Raw genomic sequence first — 20,298 nt, forward strand, 5'->3', positions numbered from 1 at the left:
ATGTCTCTCGTCCTCTAAGATCACACTGCTGTTTTGCATCTTTTGAATCCTGAGTCTCGAACAATCCTCACGCTGTGTGCGGGTCGGTAACCAGGCACAGGTTTTTGCATGCCGTACCTTTTGAAGCGAAAGCTTGTCTACGCGTATCAGACTGCAGCTTCGCGTGGCTTCACATAGCCTAGTTCTGCGCATACGTGTGACGTCACAGCCAAGGCCAGCTGTGCAGCCTCCTCGCCATGTTCTGCCAGCATTGCCTAGCAACGCTTAAGAGGTGTGCGACTCCTCCTCAAAAAAAAAAAAAATTTTGTCTCCACCGGGAATCTAACCTCCATCCCTTGGATCCCCAGCCAAGCGCTTTACCACTGTGCCACCCCCAGATCGTTAAGCGCTGTTCACAACTCCGCTTGTCTACCGTGATGCAATGGCTTGGCGACACATTTGAATGTATCAAATACTAAAATATAGTTAAGTCAGTCAGTTAGGGTGCGGCCGAGATGTATCAAATGCATGTTAATTAAACCAGTCAAGCTGACGCCACGCTACCTGAAGTTGAGCCAAATAAAGGGCATAGGAAGGGATTGGGCGTGCAATTTGAAAGTACCAAAGACTAAAATAGTCAAATCAGTCAATTAGGGTGACGTCAAGGATGTGACACGCAACCGGAAGTAGAGCCGGAAAGGGGCATAGGAGGGTGTTGGCACGCAATTTGAAAGTACCAAAGACTAAAATGGGTAAACAAGAAATGAATTAAGCAACCAACAGTAGCATCCGTGCTTTCATATTACTCCAATGCAGATTCTGCACTGCTCTAATTTTTTACACACCTGTCATGCAACAGTACTATGATACATATTTTCAAAACATATTGATGCAAATACAAGAATTGCAACGCAGACTGACGAGTCTGCGTTACAATTCCAGGTGGTTGCGCCGATGTGGCAGTGATTCGTTCCGCCATCGGACAACAATAAGTCCGCCTTGCGCGGCAACAGCCCATTATGTGGCCCTTTTTTTTTTTTTTAGGACTGCTGCAGCTGAGGCTCTTGGGGAGCACTTCAGGTGAGGGTCAAAGGGAGTACCTTTGAAAGACAAACAGAACCACCTTTGCAGGCTGCGAGGTTCGAAACTGGGTTTGGGCCCACTGCGGAGGAGGGGCGCGCAGCGGGGTTTACGGAGCTTCTCCCAAACGCACACCCCTGGAAAAGCCGAGCGCCAGGCCGGGGGACGCTTGTACCCATTTTTGCCGGTGGGTGTCCGGCGGTGGGTTTCGAACTAACCACCTCCCGCAGCTGAGACGGGCGCTCTAACCACTAGGCCACGTCTGCGGCTTCGCGGTGAATTGCGGCTGCCAATTCAACCTGCGAAGGGGACGGGCAAATCAGGTGGTGATAAACTGATTAAATTTTGGCATGCAGCAGACCTCAAGGAGCAGAAGAAAATCGGACATGAAACATCTGGCCCACAGACCAGTGGCAGCTCTTAACATACAGCTCTGCATATATACGCGTTTAGTTTTGTGATGGGATTACGCAGTCATGCATGCCATGTATGTCGTACACTTCACGTAAGCTGTACGGCCACGTTGGGTGTACGTTCACCTAGGTTGTACGTTCTCCTAGGCTGTACGTTCTCCTAGGCTGTACGTTCTCCTAGGCTGTACGTTCACCTAGGCTGTACGTTCACCTAGGCTGTACGCAGCAATAATTGCGTACAGCAGTCTTGTACAAATCTCGTACAATTTTTCCAGTAGGGAACTGTCTCTTTATACTGCATACGTACAACTCACCCAAAAACTGAGGGGCAGGGCTGGCAGATCTTTTACGGAAAGCCATAAGACTAGCTGACAGGAAAGGGCTAATAATCACTGGGGACTTCAATGCCCCGCGCCCGGCTTGGGGATATAGGATTACCTCCCCCAAAGGTAAAAAACTATGGATAGAAATTCAGCACTTAAGACTAACAATACTAAACAACCCACAAGACCCCACAAGGATAGGCAACAGCATCAGCGTAGACACGTCCCCAGACTTGACGCTGGGCAGAGACCTTGAGGGCGAGAAGCGGTCAAGCACAGGACACACCTTAGGTAGTGATCACTATATCATAGAGATTGAAATACTACCAGACCGCGGAAGGGGATGCTGCACAAAAAGAAGCTGACAGATTGGGATACTCTTAGAAAAGTCAGGGACAGAACTGCTCCGAGGGAGATCGTGGATCTAAATCAATGGGTTGAACGACTCAAAATTGATGTAAACACACACACACTAAAGAGATCCCAACCACCGGAAATGATATTACAGATTCGAGGTTGGCCCCCATACGGGAAGCACACTAGGGCCTTACGAAAAGATGGAAAAAGCAGAGGCGCAATAGAAGGCTAAAGAAGAGAATATCTACACTTGAACGACAGATAGAAGAATACGCGAACGAACTTCATAGTCTACACTGGGGGCAGATTTGCGATGATTTGAATGTAAAACTTCGGTGTAAAAACACGTGGCAACTTCTTCGCCACTTGCTAGATCTAGGAAAAACTAGGACCGCCGCTCAAGGACAGCTGAAAATATTGGTTCATAGATACCAGGGCACGGCTGAAGATCTCATAGAGGAACTGAAGAGCAGATACCTTAATACGTGCAAAGGGGGTTCATCTGCACCATATCGAGGACCAGAGAACACAGAGCTAGATAGAGACATATCAATAGCGGAGGTATGGAGAGCAATGAGTCAGCTAAGAACAACATCAGCAGCGGGAGCAGATGGGGTCAGCAATAAAATGCTGAGAAACCTAGATTTAGTATCAGTCACGGCACTCACAGACTTTCTTAATGGGGTATGGAAACGAGGTAGAATGCCTTCAGAATGAAAACATGCTAACGTTGTCTTCATTCCGAAGCCTGGGCAGAAACTTGAAGTAGGCAACCTCAGGCCTATATTCCTAACATCGTGCCGAGGGAAGCTGATGGAGCATGTAATACTAAACCGACTTCAGGAGTATGCAAAGGAAAGGGAGGTATTTTCCGAAACAATGTTAGGTTTCAGGAGTAAACTGTCCACGCAGGACGTAATGATTCATCTCAAAGCAGACATAATTGACGCTCCCAATAAAGGGGGCACAAAAACTGTACTTGGCCTTGATCTACAGAAAGCCTTTGATAATGTCAAACACAAAGCCATATTAATTTATCTGGAGGAAATTGCCCCTGGCAAGAGGATTTACGATTACGTTAGGGATTTTCTAACTTAAAGAACAGCAGAAATAAGCATTGGAGACATCAGGTCTGAAACAAGCTAGGAGACAAGGGCACCCCACAGGGCTCAGTTCTTTCCCCTTTCTTCTTAAACCTAGCTGTAGGGCCGCGCCCAAAGGATAATCACTTGCAGGTGCGCGTCTAGTGACAATCGTAGGGCCGCGCCCAAGGATTATCACTTGCAGGTGCGCGTCTGAACGTGCTGCCAGATGCACGCCAGGTGCACGCATCTTGGCACCCTTCGTACTGGCCGGTAGCGAGCACCCAAATGACCCTTCGGCCCTTTTTTTTACACTGCAACTTTGCAGTGCGAAAGGAATTTTATCCTGTCTGCAGATGCGACAAAAGAGCGCCCGAAAAAGCATTCAGGAGTTGACTCGGGTATTGTGCTCAGAGCGGGCAAGCCAGAAGCTCCCCTTTATTCCGGCGCCACCTGCGGAATGGCGGCTGGTTGATCTTTCCCTTTCCATGTCGTTGCTCGTAGTAGTAAACACAGGTGGCGCGGGGCAGTGCACTGTGGAAAGGATTCAGCCAGCAGCGACAGCGTGGATGAGGCGGTGGTGTGCGGGAGACAAGTGGGAAGAAAGTCTCCCGAGAGGAGAAGGTTCGACACCCTCACTGGGGAAAGGGTTTCGCTGTGCTTTGTTTGTTGTAATTTGTATTGCTAGTGGGTTAGAGGCTAAGGCCAACCCATGGGGCTGGGCCCATCTAGCATATTTTCTTATTGGACAGTTGATGTGTGGGGCTGGCCTCTGAAAATGACCGCCCCTATTTCTTTGTTTTATGAATATGTAACATGAGACGTGATCCAAGAAAGTTCAGTCCAGTCTTAGCTGGGGCTCCATGCGTAGGCATGAAACGCGGCTGTTCTGCTTAGGCTCTAACCAGTTAGGTCGAAGAGTAAAGTAGCGCAGAGCGTTGTTTTTGTACATTCATTTCATGTTCCAGTTTTACTCTGTATATATATATATATATATATATATATATATATATATATATATATATATATATATATATATATATATATATATATATATATATATATATATTGTTGCGTTGGTACTGCTCCGGTAGCGGACCAACGGGTAGCGAAAAGCCGAGTCAGACGTCGGGCTGCATGCACTTCAATATTGGGCGGTGGTCACCCAAGCAGAGACTGGCCGAGAGTTAGAGAGAACTTAACGAAGGTTTATTTACATGGTGAATCTGAGAAGGTACACAAAGAGAGCACTCGTGCTCTCGTTTTTAACAACTTTTTTGTCCCCAAGTACCTAGTTGGGGAATTTTCTAGTTTGTCAAAGTCCAATCACATTTGAGTTCCTGATATGCTGACATTCGGGAACCGCCCACTAGAAGCGTCCTCCCAGCGCACTCTTTCCACTTTAGCGGCACGATGGCGACTCCGCCGGGGGAAGTCAGGCCTGGGGGTCCCAAGGAGACTTGCTGGCTGTCCAAGGTCGGAACCGCGCGCCACCCACGCGGGCCCCTCGCGCGGGAGCACTCCGCGGGAAAGGAATGCGGTGACCGCTCTTCTCCACGGGGGGGAAGATGACCCGCTCTCTCTCCTCGGTGCTAACACGCAGGCGCCGCGGCTCTCTGTTTCCAAACACAGGCGCGCCCGCTCTTCGGCGAATTCGTTAGCGCCTCTACGCACAGTCCTCCGGACACAAACTGGGGCAACTGCTGCCGTCGCTGCCGATATGCGACACCGTGTTGCTGCGTCCTGGGTGGTTCTGGTCCACGAACTCCGAGGTGGTCGCGTGCAGTCTTAGAAAAACGGACGCCCATCTCGACACGTGCACCGTCTCGTTACTCGGGAAGTTCGAAACGTAACAGCTTCTCCGGCGGCGGTTGAAGATCCCGATGCACAAAGGTCAGCAACCATTGTCCAGAGGGATACACGATGTCGTTCTGGTTCGGTTCACTGTTGCTGATGTTCTGCTGCCTCCAACGGACTCTGCAGCTCCTCGTTGCTTCTTGTCAAGACTATGGAGGGCTTCTTGATCTCTGCAGACCAGCTCATTCACAGGAAAGACAGCATCAGTTTGAACAACACGAAAATCACAGCCGCAAAGACGGCAAGCGCCAGGACTCTCTCCACGAGATCCACCAGGCTCTCATACCAATATTACTTTAATCCTTTTACTACTACTTCAGCACTTGATACAACCAGAACATTATTCATTCACACAAACACAATGTTCAAGATTAAAAGAAAAATGGTAATTATGCAAACCTATGCCAGGAAAAAAAACATACCCAAGCCAGACTCATCGATGCTATCAATAACACCAAAAGCATTGACTTAAGTCATCGGCATTGCCGTTAGGTTTACCGTGGCTCTATCTTTCGCTTTCCGGGCAAGCTAGCTAGACAGCGCGTGTCGGACAGTCTCTGAATGACTTCCGCTGGGCTCTCCCATTGAACTTCCAATTTATTTTTCTGGGACGGTTTTAGCACCATTACCGCGTCTCTAGCTTCAAGACAGCGTAATCTCGCTGTTCGGTCATTGCACTGTTTGGCCCTCACCTGCGCTTTACTCAGTTCGCCTCCCGCGAGCTCCTGCCCCTTGTGCAAGCTTTCAAGCAGCGCGAGCACGTATTCGACCATCGTAGGGTTCTCTTCCCTGCCCTCACGCGATTCCCGAAGAAAGCGTAGTAGCGATCGCAGGGAGCGGCCGTTGACCATTTCGGCCGGCAAGAACCCCGTGGCCTCATGAGGCACGGTTCTCAGCGCAAACATTGTTGCATGCAAACAGGCATCCCAGTCGGTTTTGCGATCAAAACACAGGGCTCTCAGTATGCGTTTCATTACCGAGTGCATCTTTTCTACCGGGTTGGACTGCTGGTGGTACACTGAACTATGGATTAATTTAATCCCACACTTCTCCAGGAAAGTTGTATTCAGTGCGCTGGTAAAAACAGTCCCCAGATCTGACTGTATTTCAGCGGGAAACCCAACCCGTGCGAAAATGGACATGAGTGCGTTCACAATTTCCATTTAACTCCTTCAGGGCCACTGCCTCAGCAAACTTGGTGGCAGGACAGATCACTGTCAAAATGTGGCTGTAACCAGTCTTAGTCTTTGGAAAGGGACCAACAGTGTCGATCACGAGTCGTCGAAATGGCTCCGTGATCGCAGGCACTAGCTTCATTGGGGCTCTCGCCTTATCTCCCGGCTAGCCCACCCGTTGACATGTTTCGCAGGTCCTTACAAAATTTTCCACCTCCCGAAAACATCCCGGCCAGTAATATTCCTGCAACAACCGATTCTTTGTTTTCTTGAGCCCTGAATGACCTGATTGCGAGCTCTTGTGAACCAAGTGCAAAAGATCACCGCGGTAGCGTTTTGGTACGACCAATTGGTCGACCTGCACTCCTCTGCGATCACGATACTTTCGATAAAGTATTCCGGACCTTTCTAAGAATATCACGTTTTTCTTCGCGATACCTTTACTCTTCATGTGCCAAAGATTCTGCAGTGTGGAATCGGCTCTTTGCTCGACTATCAGGGACGATCGGTCCACCCCCAGCAGTCTTTGCAAGCTGTCAGATGGCGGCGTTATGAGAAGCTCCCGACAGGCCTCTTTAAACTCCATACCATCCTCGTTAGTCGACGCGTGGATTGCCTCTGTCGTGTCTAACGGCTCATGTTCTGCCGCATCAACGCCACCTGACGCTTCCAGTATGCTGGCTTTAGCAGCCCGGTTTCTTGCTTTCGAGCGAGTCAACCCTTGGGCAGCCCCCTCTCCGAACACTAGTCCCTTCTGCTGTAACAGTTGGTCAGATCTGTTCGAGAAAAGATAGGGGTACTGCTTCGACAGACTGGCTGACACGGCAGCCTCTGTGCGAAGTACGCCAAATGGACCTTCAATGCTGACATTGGCGATTGGAAGGCACACGCTGTTTGCTTCCACCGCTTGTTTAATCCATGTGCACTCTCCAGTGAAATTTTCTGGCTCTACATACGAGGGATGAACTACATCCATTGTAGCCGCCGAATCTCGAAGCACGCGACACGGTTTTCCGTTCACGACGAGATCTCGTAAGTATGGCTCTAGAAGCCGCATACTTTCATTGTTGCTGTTCACTGACAAGCAAACAATCTTTGGGCTTTTGCAGACCGCCGCTACATGTCCGGGCTTTTGGCAATTATAGCATACCAATGGCCGTCTCTTTTCAAAAGCATTCTTCTGACAGTTTTCTGCTTCAAGTGCTTCCTCTCTTACGATCACGCTTCTTTCTGAGACGTCTACGCCTCGTGCTTGCTGTCTCTCTTCTACAGGCTGCCCTCTCCATCCAGCTGCTTTCCTATTCTGGTATTTAGGGCTTTCCGTCCTGTCCAGCGCACGGCGCGAGACGAACTCTTCTGCCATTTCTGCTGCCTTCGAAACAGTCGCAACTTCCGGCCTGTCTTGCACCCAATGCCTTACTTCATCCGGCAAGCAAGAGTAGAACTGCTCGAGTCCGAAGCACTGCAACATTCTTTGGCTTTCGTCATAAGCTTTAGCTTCTTTGAGCCATTCCCCCAAGTTAGCCATGAGCTTATACGCGAACTCCGGGTACGACTCATCATTCTCCTTTTTAGCTTTGCGAAATTTTTGCCGGAAAGCTTCCGCTGACATTCTATACTTTTTGAGCAGACTAGATTTAACCTTATCGTAATCATCTGCCTCTTCTTTAGTCAAGCGGGCTATCACATCTGCCGCCTCACAAGGCAACAGTGTCAGCAAGCACTGTGGCCAAGTTGCTTTGCTAAACCCTGCCTTCTCGCACGTGCGCTCAAAGTTTACCAAGAACAGACCTATGTCCTCTCCTTTCCTATAAGGTTGCATAAGGTCTTTCATGCGGAACGACTTGCGTTCTACTGTGCCCGATGCTACGCTCTCATCACTTTCATTTCGAGCTTTTAGCACCTGCAGTTCGAGACGCTTCAGCTCAAGTTCCTGCTCTAAGCGCTTACTCTCTTCAGCCATGCGTTTCTCATTTTTTTCTTCTGCTTCCCTCTTTGATTTCTCTCTCTCAGCAATCAGCTCCAGGCATTCCGAGAGCTCATCGTCGTCTGCCTCAAGTGCCTCAATAGCCTCAATGATATCTGGCTTTCTCGTTTGGTCCTGAAGATCCAAACCCAGACTTTTGGCCAACTCCAGCAAAAGTGGCTTTTTCAACACTTTCAAATTCATGGTTATCCCGAGTGCTGCAATTTCTTCCTTTTAGAAATCTCTTATCGTCACGTACTTTCAAGTCCCGTGCTAACGATAAACAATTCCCACCACCTTTGTAAACTTACTTACTACAAAGCCTGGTAAAACCTCAGTGAAGAAAAGCCAAGCACTCACCGAACCTTGCAACCATGATTCCAGCGGAGTCCATCCCGACGCTGCCAACCAGCTGTTGCGTTGGTACTGCTCCGGTAGCGGACCAACGGATAGCGAAAAGCCGAGTCAGACGTCGGGCTGCATGCACTTCAATATTGGGCGGTGGTCACCCAAGCAGAGACTGGCCGAGAGTTAGAGAGAACTTAACGAAGGTTTATTTACATGGTGAATCTGAGAAGGTACACACAGAGAGCACTCGTGCTCTCGTTTTTAACAACTTTTTTGTCCCCAAGTACCTAGTTGGGGAATTTTCTAGTTTGTCAAAGTCCAATCACATTTGAGTTCCTGATATGCTGACATTCGGGAACCGCCCACTAGAAGCGTCCTCCCAGCGCACTCTTTCCACTTTAGCGGCACGATGGCGACTCCGCCGGGGGAAGTCAGGCCTGGGGGTCCCAAGGAGACTTGCTGGCTGTCCAAGGTCGGAACCGCGCGCCACCCACGCGGGCCCCTCGCGCGGGAGCACCCCGCGGGAAAGGAATGCGGTGACCGCTCTTCTCCACGGGGGGGAAGATGACCCGCTCTCTCTCCTCGGTGCTAACACGCAGGCGCCGCGGCTCTCTGTTTCCAAACACAGGCGCGCCCGCTCTTCGGCGAATTCGTTAGCGCCTCTGCGCACAGTCCTCCGGACACAAACTGGGGCAACTGCTGCCGTCGCTGCCGATATGCGACACCGTGTTGCTGCGTCCTGGGTGGTTCTGGTCCACGAACTCCGAGGTGATCGCGTGCAGTCTTAGAAAAACGGACGCCCATCTCGACACGTGCACCGTCTCGTTACTCGGAAAGTTCGAAACGTAACAATATATATATATATATATATATATATATATATATATATATATATATATATATATATATATATATATATATATATGTCATGCTGTAAATATATGCTCTACCATCATCACCTTCAAGTACGCCTCCTGGTCTCCTCTACGCCGAACTACATAAGAGGAAGGGTTTAAAGAACCTTCTAAAACGGAACGAACGACATAAATTCTACTGGCGCAGTCGACAGGATTCGGCACGTCTCATCTACAAGGACAAGCATCGCACCGGCAACCACAGGCTATTCGACACGGAGCAGCGAGGAACCGTCAAGGGACGATTCTACCTCGGCTGCCACCGACGCCGTTGGAGCGGACGCATCGTCCGGGCTCTGGGCGGCAGACAACAAAAGATCTGCGCCGGGTGAGTGGGATTTCTTGCGTTTGTTGAAGTTGGCATGGTGGTTGGTTTGTGACGCTTATGGTTGAGACGAGGAGAATGCTAGCCGCTAAAGAGAGCGAATCTAATCCTGAGAGTGAATGGAGGTCAAATCCTCAACAGGAGCAGCAATCGCTAGGGGGCGGAGTAGAAATGGTTACTGATCAGAGTGAGGTAGTGACTATGGAAGGTGATTACAATGTGGAGAGCAGGTTACAGGCCGGCGACCAGAGACCAACATTGTCACTAGACGCGACAGGAGCCGAGACAGAGAAGATGGCTATTCGCCGTATGGAGTTGGAAATGGAGCTACGAGTGCGTGAAATTGAATCTCGAGAGCGACTAGCCTTAAAGCAGATGGAGCTTGGGCTGTCGAGTGGTCGACTGTCACCGCTTTTGTCGGGACGGAGTGATGAGCGAAGTATAGGCTCAGATTCAATAACACAGTGTGCAAGAGTCCTAAAAGGCTACAAAATGCCATGCGATGCTGATGTGCCACTGTGGTTCGATGAGGTGGAGAAGTTGCTCGTCACTTTCAGTGTGCCGTACAGCGACCGAGTGCATTTAATTATGCCGGCACTGACAGAGCGAGTCCAATACTTGCTTCGTAACCTCGATGGAGCGGAATGCACGGACTATGAGGCTGTGAAAGCAGCGGTTCTAACGGAGCTAAAACTCACCCCAACTGAGTACCTGGAAAGATTTGAAAAAGCAGCAAAAAGGAAGGAGGAGACATGGGTTCAATTTGCATCACGCGTGAAAACGTACCTAGCATACTACATCCAGGCTAGAGAGGTGGACTCAGTAGGGGCGCTGACCGACCTAATGGTGTCTGATCGCATTAAGGCAGGTCTCAGCTCAGAGGGCATCGAATATGTGCGCCTGCGGGAAAAAGAGAGTTGGCTGAAGCCTAAAGAGCTATCAAAGGCTCTATAGATCTTTGAGCAAGCAAAAGGTAAAGGCCGAGCTACAATGCAGCTTACGGCGCCAGTGCAGCAAATGGGCCAAAAACAGATAAATTCCGAAAAGCCCATAGTAAAGTGCCATCTATGCCATGGGCAGGGGCACATTGCCAGGAATTGCCCGCAAGCAACAGGAAATGAACCGCGCCTGAAACAAGGAAATGGGTACCAAAAGAGGGTGCATAAGGTCGCGCGGGTCGATGAGACGGAAGCAAAGGAACCAGTTTTAAACCAAAGTACGGGTTTAACTGCTAAAGTTAAGGTACCGATGCAAAGTTCGAGGGCAGCCACATCGAAGCTCCACTTTGTAGATCTTGTGTGCGGAGATGTTTGCACAGAGGCAGTGCTTGATACTGGTAGTGAAATTACAGTAATACGAGAAAGCATACTACCGCAAGCGCTGACGGAACCATCTGGGGCAGTGAAATTAGTGTCAGCTTTCGGCAGCTCCATTCAGGTGAAGTTGGCGACGATCCCTGTAAAAATATCTAGGCCGGGAACTGTTGCAGAAGATCAAAAGATAGGCATAGTATGTGCCCTCACCAATGAGCTGGCCGAAGGTGTGAACTGTTTGCTTTCATTAGAGGACTGGCAGCTGCATAAAGATCACAGTGATTTTGAGCACACAAGTATGGGTGCAGTCAGGGTTTCTAACAAGGAACTAGAAAACGCAGAAAATCGGCACTATGAGGCACTGACATGCGAGGTGAACACGGCACTGAATGCCGAATATTCACAAGAGGAAGCAGAGTCAGACGAGAAAGAAGAGGCAGTTTCGCTGTCTAGCCAGCGGGAAATATTTCGAGCAGCACAGCTCGCTGATGAGAACTTGAGAAAGGCATGGGAGGACTCTAAGCACGGAAAGGCGGGTATGTTCGTTAGCGAGCGTTTGCTTCACCACTGGGACTCAATAGCAGGTACTAAAGTGCGAAAGCTGGTGCTTCCCCGAGAAAAACGAAAGGAAGTTCTGTCCTTGGCGCATGAATCACTGTGGGGTGGACACCTGGGTCCAAGAAAGACCAAAGCCCGCATAAAGTACGACCTCTATTGGCCTGGCATGGAAAAAGAAATTTCAGAGTACTGCCAGTCTTGCCATGGGTGCCAGATCCGCTCAGACCGACGCCAAACTGACAATATACCCATCACGCCAATAACAAGGCCTGAACATGCCTTTCAGGTTGTTAATGTAGATGTTATAAGGCCTCTTGATACGCCATCTGGTAGGAGTCACAAATATGCCTTGTGCCTTGTTGACTTATGCACGAGATGGCCGGAAGTAGTATGTCTTCGTTCCTTAACGGCAAGGGCTACCTGTGATGCTCTATTAGAAATCTTCAGTCGAACAGGGGTCCCACAGACTATCTGTTCGGATCAGGGAACAAATTTCAAGGCACAGCTCACTGAGCTGATGCTAGAGAAATTAGGTTGTTCCCCTAGATTTTCCACTCCGGAACACCCTGAAAGCAACGGGGCCGTGGAAAGATGGAATCGGGTACTAAAGAACATGCTCTTTCATGTAATAGAAAGAGGCCCTAAAAATTGGGATAAGTTGATCCCATTTGTGTTGTGGGCTTACCGCGAAGTTCCCCACGACACTACCGGGGTAGCACCCTTTAGGCTTTTGTACGGCAGAAATCCGACAGGTCCACTTACAATTCTTCGCCAGATGTGGGCAGGAGAAGTTAGTGTACCAGCGACGCTTAGGGAGGAACCTGCGAGGTACTTGACACAGCTACGGGAGAAGTTTGAGCTAGCGGCCAATGGGGCAGGACTCACAAGCACGGCGCGACAAGCTAGCTACGCAGAAGCACACAATAGAAGGACGCGAAATAAAGTCTTTAATGTGGGGCATCAGGTTCTCGTTTTCGACACAGACCGCACCACCAAGATGGCTCCTAAGTGGCTCGGTCCTTTCACAGTAATTGGTTGTGAGAGGCAACATTAGTACAGAGTAGAAACGCAACAGGGAAAAAGATCTGTGGTCCACGCACACCGAATGAGACCGTACTACGCAAGGGTAAGCCAGGTTGGTGTAGTGTTTGATGACGATCATGAGTTTGGAGAAGTAGAGTGTGCACCACAAGTCGCACCCCCTCTACAAGATCAGGAGCTAATACCGTTAGAGAAATTAGCCCACCTCAGTGAGATGGAGCAGAATGAAATACGACGGTTGTTCCGAAACCATCGTGCACTGTTTGATGGCAGGCCGGGATTGGCGAAAATAGGAAGGCACCGAATTGAGCTAGAAGAAGGGTTTAAACCGAAGAAAGCTTTTCCTTACCGAGTGCCTGAACTGCTCAAGAAAGAAGTAAGCCGCCAAGTGGATGAGCTACTTGATTTAGGATTAATCTATCCTGTAGAGAGTGAATTTGCGCACCCGGTTGTGTGTGTGGGGAAGAAAGACGGGTCAGTGCGAATGTGTATTGACTACCGAACTTTGAATGCAGGAACCCGTGCAGACGCGTTTCCAATGACTAACTCACAGGAGCTAATTTTTAGAGTCGGTCGCGCGCAGTTCATCACTTTGGTTGATCTGAGGCGTGGCTACTGGCAGGTACCGATGGACCCGCAGAGCCAGGTACTCACCGCATTTGTAACCCATGAGGGTCAATATGCATGGAAGGTGATGCCTTTTGGGCTAAAAAACTCGGCAGCGACCTTCCAAAGAATGATTAATACGCTCCTCGCTAAGCACCAAGCCTACGCTACGGCATATCTAGATGATATAGCTATTTTCTCGCAAACATGGCAAGAACATGTAGAGCACGTCGATACCATATTTGGTTACTTAGGGAAGCAGGACTAAAGGCTAGCCCTGAGAAAAGTTAAGTGGGACAGTCTCACATTCGTTATCTAGGGCACATAGTGGGCTCAGGGACACATGCACCCGACCCCGAGAAAGTATTCGCAATAGAAGGCCTAGTGCAGCCTAGAACAAAGAAAGAGCTGCGAAGTTTGCTGGGTCTATGCGGATATTACAGGGATTATGTATTTGGGTATGTTAAAATAGCTAGCCCACTAACGGCATTGACAAAGCGAGGAGTACCAAACTTAATCCCGTGGCCGCAAGATGCGCAACGCGCGTTAGAACAGCTCAAGGACTCGCTCTGCAGAGCAGTGGCGTTCAGCACTCCGCAACCTCATGAGCCATATTGGCTGTTCACTGACGCATCAGCGACGACTGCCAGGCTTGCTTGGCACAGATGACTGAAAATGGCGATGAGAGGCCTATAGCATTCGCAAGCCATCGCTTCGATGCGACCCAGGCGAGATGGTCGACCATAGAGCGCGAAGCGTTTGCTATTATTTGGGCTCTAAAGAAGTTCGACTACTGGTTCTTTGGCGCTGAGGTCAATGTTGTCTGACCACAATCCGCTGTCATACCTGAAGACGTGCACTCCACACGGGGCGAAATTGGCTAGGTGGGCGCTGGCACTCCAGCATTTAACATAACGGTTACACATCGAATAGGTATCAAGAATGGAAATGCGGATGCGCTATCCAGGCTCCCCAATCTGTCATGGGAGTTGGGAACTAGCGATACCACCATGTCAACCTAGACAAGCGTGAACGTTCCTACTCAGCCGACGCTGCGTGCGGCGAGCCGTGTATGTGATATACCGGACAGTTGGAAGAGAGTTCTCGCTGATATTCAGCTAGTGTCGTCAGTGTTGTGTGCGCGGACTTGCGAGCCGCAATGAAAAATGGGACTTTGTGTGTACGCCTGTGTACATGAATGTGGACTCCCTGCAGAGTGATATTGCTGACTGCTTAGCAGGCCTGGACAACAGCATACACCAATGTTGTGTTTTGTGATTTGCTTACTTCGGTGTATATGTTTTTCTCCGAGTGTCGTGGTGACGTATAGACATTGGCGCCCCAGCAGGAATGACATTGCTGCCGTGAAGGTAGTGCGGCCCTTGTGAAGAGTTAGTATGAACGAGCTGATAGCAAGCTCGGTTATACTCTTAGAAGGGGCGTGTAGGGCCGCGCCCAAAGGATAATCACTTGCAGGTGCGCGTCTAGTGACAATCGTAGGGCCGCGCCCAAGGATAATCACTTGCAGGTGCGCGTCTGAACGTGCTGCCAGGTGCACGCCAGGTGCACGCATCTTGCCACCCTTCGTACTGGCCGGTAGCGAGCACCCAAATGACCCTTCGGCCCTTTTTTTTACACTGCAACTTTGCAGTGCGAAAGGAATTTTATCCTGTCTGCAGATGCGACAAAAGAGCGCCCGAAAAAGCATTCAGGAGTTGACTCGGGTATTGTGCTCAGAGCGGGCAAGCCAGAAGCTCCCCTTTATTCCGGCGCCACCTGCGGAATGGCGGCTGGTTGATCTTTCCCTTTCCATGTCGTTGCTCGTAGTAGTAAACACAGGTGGCGCGGGGCAGTGCACTGTGGAAAGGATTCAGCCAGCAGCGACAGCGTGGATGAGGCGGTGGTGTGCGGGAGACAAGTGGGAAGAAAGTCTCCCGAGAGGAGAAGGTTCGACACCCTCACTGGGGAAAGGGTTTCGCTGTGCTTTGTTTGTTGTAATTTGTATTGCTAGTGGGTTAGAGGCTAAGGCCAACCCATGGGGCTGGGCCCATCTAGCATATTTTCTTATTGGACAGTTGATGTGTGGGGCTGGCCTCTGAAAATGACCGCCCCTATTTCTTTGTTTTATGAATATGTAAAATGAGACGTGATCCAAGAAAGTTCAGTCCAGTCTGAGCTGGGGCTCCATGCGTAGGCATGAAACGCGGCTGTTCTGCTTAGGCTCTAACCAGTTAGGTCGAAGAGTAAAGTAGCGCAGAGTGTTGTTTTTGTAAATTCATTTCATGTTCCAGTTTTACTCTGTATATATATATATATATATATATATATATATATATATATATATATATATATATATATATATATATATATATATGTCATGCTGTAAATATATGCTCTACCATCATCACCTTCAAGTACGCCTCCTGGTCTTCTCTACGCCGAACTACATAACAGGAAGGGTTTAAAGAACCTTCCAAAACGGAACGAACGACATAAATTCTACTCTAGCGTTAAAGAACCTCCCACCATTACTGAAAGCCGTGAAAGGGGCGAAACATACGCTATATGCTGATGATGTCACGTTATGGACATGCACAGGCAACGATGGGTAAATAGAAGAAAATCTTCAACAGGCAATCGACATTGTTGAAGAATAGAATGGGCAGGGCTGAAATGCTCATCAAGCAAATCGGAACTTCTGGTAATCCGAGGAACAAAAAAACGCAATATCAACGCTGAAGACATTTTGGTGGAATTAAATAGCACACCAATAACCAGAGTGGACAAAATCAGGGTGTTGGGACTGATAGTCCAAGACAATGGAAAGAATAGAGACATAATAAATCGACTTAAGTCAACAGTTAATATGACAACCAGGTTGATAAGGCGAATAGCCAACAAAAGACGCGGGGTCAAAGAGAAATATTTGTGCCGAATTGTTCAGGCTTTTGTGATAAGCAGATTAGTGTACACCGTCCCACACCTCAAGCTAGGGGTGGCAGAACATAACAAAATTGAAACGATCATAAGGCAGGCATATAAAGCAGCACTGGGGCTACCCCACTGCACCCCTACGGAAAGACTTCTTAAACTGGGGGTCTACAATAACACCATGGAACTATGTGAGTCACATATAATAACACAGCTTAAGAGGCTCGCCACCGCGTCCACGGGATGGAAAATCCTGGGTAAATTAGGACTACAAGATAGAATCCCGGAAAAAAATGCACAAGTAAAACTGCCGACTGAAGTAAGGAAGGCACTTACTATTAAACCGCTACCAAAAAACATGCACCCTGCTTTTCATGAAGGCAGGAGAAAAGCAAGAGCAAAGGTCCTTGAGGCCAAGTTAGAAGGCTCTAAATACACTGTTTATGTAGACGCGGCGGAATACAAAGGAGGCAACTCTTTTGCTATCGTGGACGTGAACGACTCGGGTAAAACATTAATGGCAGGTTCAATAAAAACAAACTACTCAGGCACAGTGGAGGAGGCGGCTATCGCCATGGCGATGGTCAGCACCAATGCGGTTACTATAATTAGCGACTCCAAATCTGCTATAAACAATTTTGCGAGGGGCATGATCTCCAAAGAGACAGAGCGAATTTTAAGATATAAAGACTGGAACCAAAAAGAGGCGGAATTAATATGGGTGCCGGCACACTCGGGAAACAAAGGAAACGAGTTGGCTCAAAGTATATCTCGAGGTTATGTCAGCCGAGCAGTGAGCCAGGTTGATTCCCCCAATTTCTCGAGAGATGCACTAATCTCATTTCATGACTACACTAATCACTTTAAACTATAAAGGCGGATATATCCTCCACCAGACAAGAAACTAGACAAAAGGCAGGAAGTAATATGGCGTCGGCTCCAGATGCGTGCCTTCTTCAGCCCTTCTAAATTAGCGCACATGCACCCAGCACAATACAATCCAAATTGTAAACACTGCGGCGAAATAGCAGGATACGATCATATATTATGGAGCTGCAAAAAAGCGCCGCCACCAGCGGACCTACTACCAGCGGTGGGAGGCTATTAGCACCGAGAAGTTTGAGTGGCGCCCTCTGGCGGTCAGCCCGACGTGACGTCACGGCAAGGACTGCCTGCGCCGATCGCTCTGGCTTCTCCGGGTTGCCGCGTAGTTTCGAGTCTGCGGCCTCGGTTGTTCTCATAACAACAGCGTTATGAACAACGCAGACAGCACCGATTGAGTGTCAGGAAAAAAAAAGTATTTAATCATGATTCATCTTGCTTTCAAAACACGAAACATGGGCTCGTCACGGTGAGCGCAAGTCTCGCGTGTGCCCGAGCGCTCGCCGCGACGGGCGCAGCTGGTGCCGTCGCCGCGGCAGGAGCCTTTCGTGCGTCGTCCCTTGAAACTGATGATGTGCGTAGAGTCACTATCTTCATGATTGTATTACGAATGTAATACAACCATGAAGATAGGTCTATATGCCTGCGACGCGATAAATTTGTACCGTTGCTTAGAGCGTGCATTATGAACTGCGCGCTGTGAAATTTGTGCACGGATTTTTATTTAAAAGAGGATACTGATTAAAACTTTATTAGAATCATCATACTTGTCGAGCATTTTTGAGAAGCGATTAAGCATGATTTGCCAAGAGCAACGTGCATTTTGATGGCCAGAAATATGAGTTATTAACCGTGTAGTAAACATTTCCGTCATTCCGCTCGCCTCTGCCTATTGCACCGCAGCCGTGCGCGCATGGGATGTCTTGGGGGCACTGCTAATTTTCAAATTTCTTTCGAGTCTCCCTTTCACTGAGGAGCATAGATTCCTATGTGGACAAAGCGTGCGAAACAGTCGCTGCCTTAGTGAAGCAGAGAAACCACTTTCATCAATGATTTTTGCAACCGTTATTAGCTGTTTTTGCTTGAAGACTTCATTCGCGCTGAGCTGAATCCCAGCGTCCTTGAAAAGCTTCTGAACCTTCACGGTAACTCCTGAAAAGAAAAAAGCGCAAGCTCTGTCAAAAAAACAAAACAAAAACAGCTGCAGGTGAAACAGGCAAACAGTGTATAAAACTGTATTACATACCTTCAGAACTTCCTATGCGTTGGTTAGCGCTGTGTGTTGGTCCTTGAGAAAAAAAAGAACGACAGAATTATTATGCCATCTAAACCACTCTTTACAGATACAGAGATATCACTAAATTTCCGTCACGCAGTGAAAACTTTTTCGTTTTGCTAAATATTACAAACAGCTCATTGAATCCATATGTGAAGAGGATGAAAAATGGGTCTTGTTTAAACAGGCCAGTCCTTCTCTGTTCTTAGGGTAACATTATGCTTAGAGTGATAAGGTTGAAATGCAGTATTTTCATGTGCATTTGGCGACGTGGCTAGATAAAAGAATATTCCTCGTGTATCTAGGGATGACTTGTGGTTTCATCACTTCATTTTTATGTTGTAACAAGCTCTCCACTCGAATTTACTGCAGTAATATAGACATTGTTTAAGGTATTAATTGTTTGTATCAACAGTAGTGGTCAGGAAGTAAAAGCCGATAATTTATCACGATTCTAGCTTACTCATGTATTTCAGTTTCATGGTCAGAACTAAATACAATGCGGGATATATAAATGTTTTTCTTTTTCCTGAATGCTTGATAAAAATCATTCACGTCAATGTGAATCATCACAAATAAATAATGGCCGCATAGCGTATCCATGGGTAAACATACCGTCTCAATCTATAACTTCCACCTCCTCTTCTAGTTGTGGAGCACCGTCCATGGGAACGGCGCTCGAATTTTCACTACTGTCCCCATTCTTGTGTGTTGTCAAAGCCTCTACGTGTGCGCAGAACTGGTACGACTTTGCGGGAACGCCTCTTTCACCTCGAATCAGAGTGATTCAGGCTACAACCTCAAAAAACGCTGAAACAAGGCCTTAACGAAGTTAGGGCACTGCCTTAGAAAAGCGCAGAGCAGCTGCACATCACGTGCACTTTAAAGCCACGCTTGTTGCATAGCACACAAATCTGAGACGTAGCTAAGGCAGGGCTTCACGGAGCCCGAAAAAAAAAAAAAATTCCCTATCACAACCGTTGGGACGCGTTGCATTGAATCTGCTCCCCATTTCTTGAAAAATTTGGAAAATATCAGCATTCAAACAAAAAGACCAGCACAGCTGTGCGGACTGTGTCAAATTTCGCGGCATGAATGAACACGAGAACACCACTGCCGTGAGACACATTTTAAACAAAAACTTAAGCAGGGTCCCAGTTGATTCAGCTTGGACATTCCGCTACTGAGCAAAATGTCTGAGCACTCACTGACACAAAGACAAGTTTGAGCAATGGCTGATTTACTTACGCCGCCGCTTCGTAGATCCCAGGAGCGATCGCCTTGCATCGCTAGGACGCACGGGAAGGTTGACGGATGGAACAGCGTCTGGCAATAGCTTTGTTCTTGTACACTATAATTTAAAAAAAAAAAATAGACTAGTTGACAAACAGCCCGCAAAAGCATCGCTACACGTACGGCTCACCTAGTATCTTGTACACCGGCTACACAGTCTTCCTTTTTGAAGTGCTTACTGCTCATTAGTGGCAATGCCGACGGTTGCTTCCCCATTCTTAACTTTATCTAACCTCCTTCATTTTGAACAACTTTGGGTAAAGTGGAAGCTTACACCGGCTTTCTTCAGTGATTTTCACTGTGCACTGAGCAATAAGTCACCATGATTATTCGCGAGCGAAAACGAACGAAAGGAGCCGGCATCGGCCGGGAGGAGCAGCAGCCCGGCTGGCGGAGTCCTTGCCGTGACGTCAGACTGCGGCGATCGCAGCGGCGCCAGTGTTCGCTCTCGGCCTACTCAGTGGGCTCAAAAGGTCAAAGCAGAAAGCTGGGCTGGTTGGTTTGTCGTCATAAGTAAAAAGACTAGCGCAAATAACACAGCCATAGGAGGACGAGAGCTAAACATCAACTGAGGATCTC

At 48.4% G+C, this 20,298-nt stretch overlaps 1 protein-coding gene and 1 pseudogene across 1 annotated transcript; one reads left to right on the plus strand and one right to left on the minus strand.

Annotated features, from left to right (window-relative positions):
* Positions 1 to 5,175: 5,175 nt before the first annotated feature.
* On the minus strand, positions 5,176 to 8,660 carry LOC146187723 (uncharacterized). The gene is made up of 2 exons (XM_084603440.1): positions 6,705 to 8,660; positions 5,176 to 5,261 (listed from the first exon to the last, which is right to left on the minus strand). Exons 1-2 carry the CDS (start codon positions 8,434 to 8,436, stop codon positions 5,176 to 5,178), a joined length of 1,818 nt encoding a protein of 605 aa, XP_084459566.1. The 5' UTR covers positions 8,437 to 8,660.
* A 1,360-nt stretch (positions 8,661 to 10,020) lies between these two features.
* On the plus strand, positions 10,021 to 14,359 carry LOC146187724 (uncharacterized; annotated as a pseudogene).
* The last annotated feature ends 5,939 nt before the right edge of the window (positions 14,360 to 20,298 follow it).

The sequence above is a fragment of the Amblyomma maculatum genome, chromosome 5, assembly GCF_055883805.1.
Source record: "Amblyomma maculatum isolate TAMU_Amacu chromosome 5, ASM5588380v1, whole genome shotgun sequence".
Classification (NCBI taxonomy): Eukaryota; Metazoa; Arthropoda; class Arachnida; order Ixodida; family Ixodidae; genus Amblyomma; species Amblyomma maculatum.

Bases quoted from the DNA above. Each gene is read 5' to 3' on its own strand.
- LOC146187723 (XM_084603440.1), bottom strand. From the start codon at position 8,436: ATGAATTTGAAAGTGTTGAAAAAGCCACTTTTGCTGGAGTTGGCCAAA. The intron at 5,262-6,704 runs GTATCGCGAAGA...GCTGGTCTGCAG, and splicing joins TTGGCACATGAAGAGTAAAG to AGATCAAGAAGCCCTCCATA.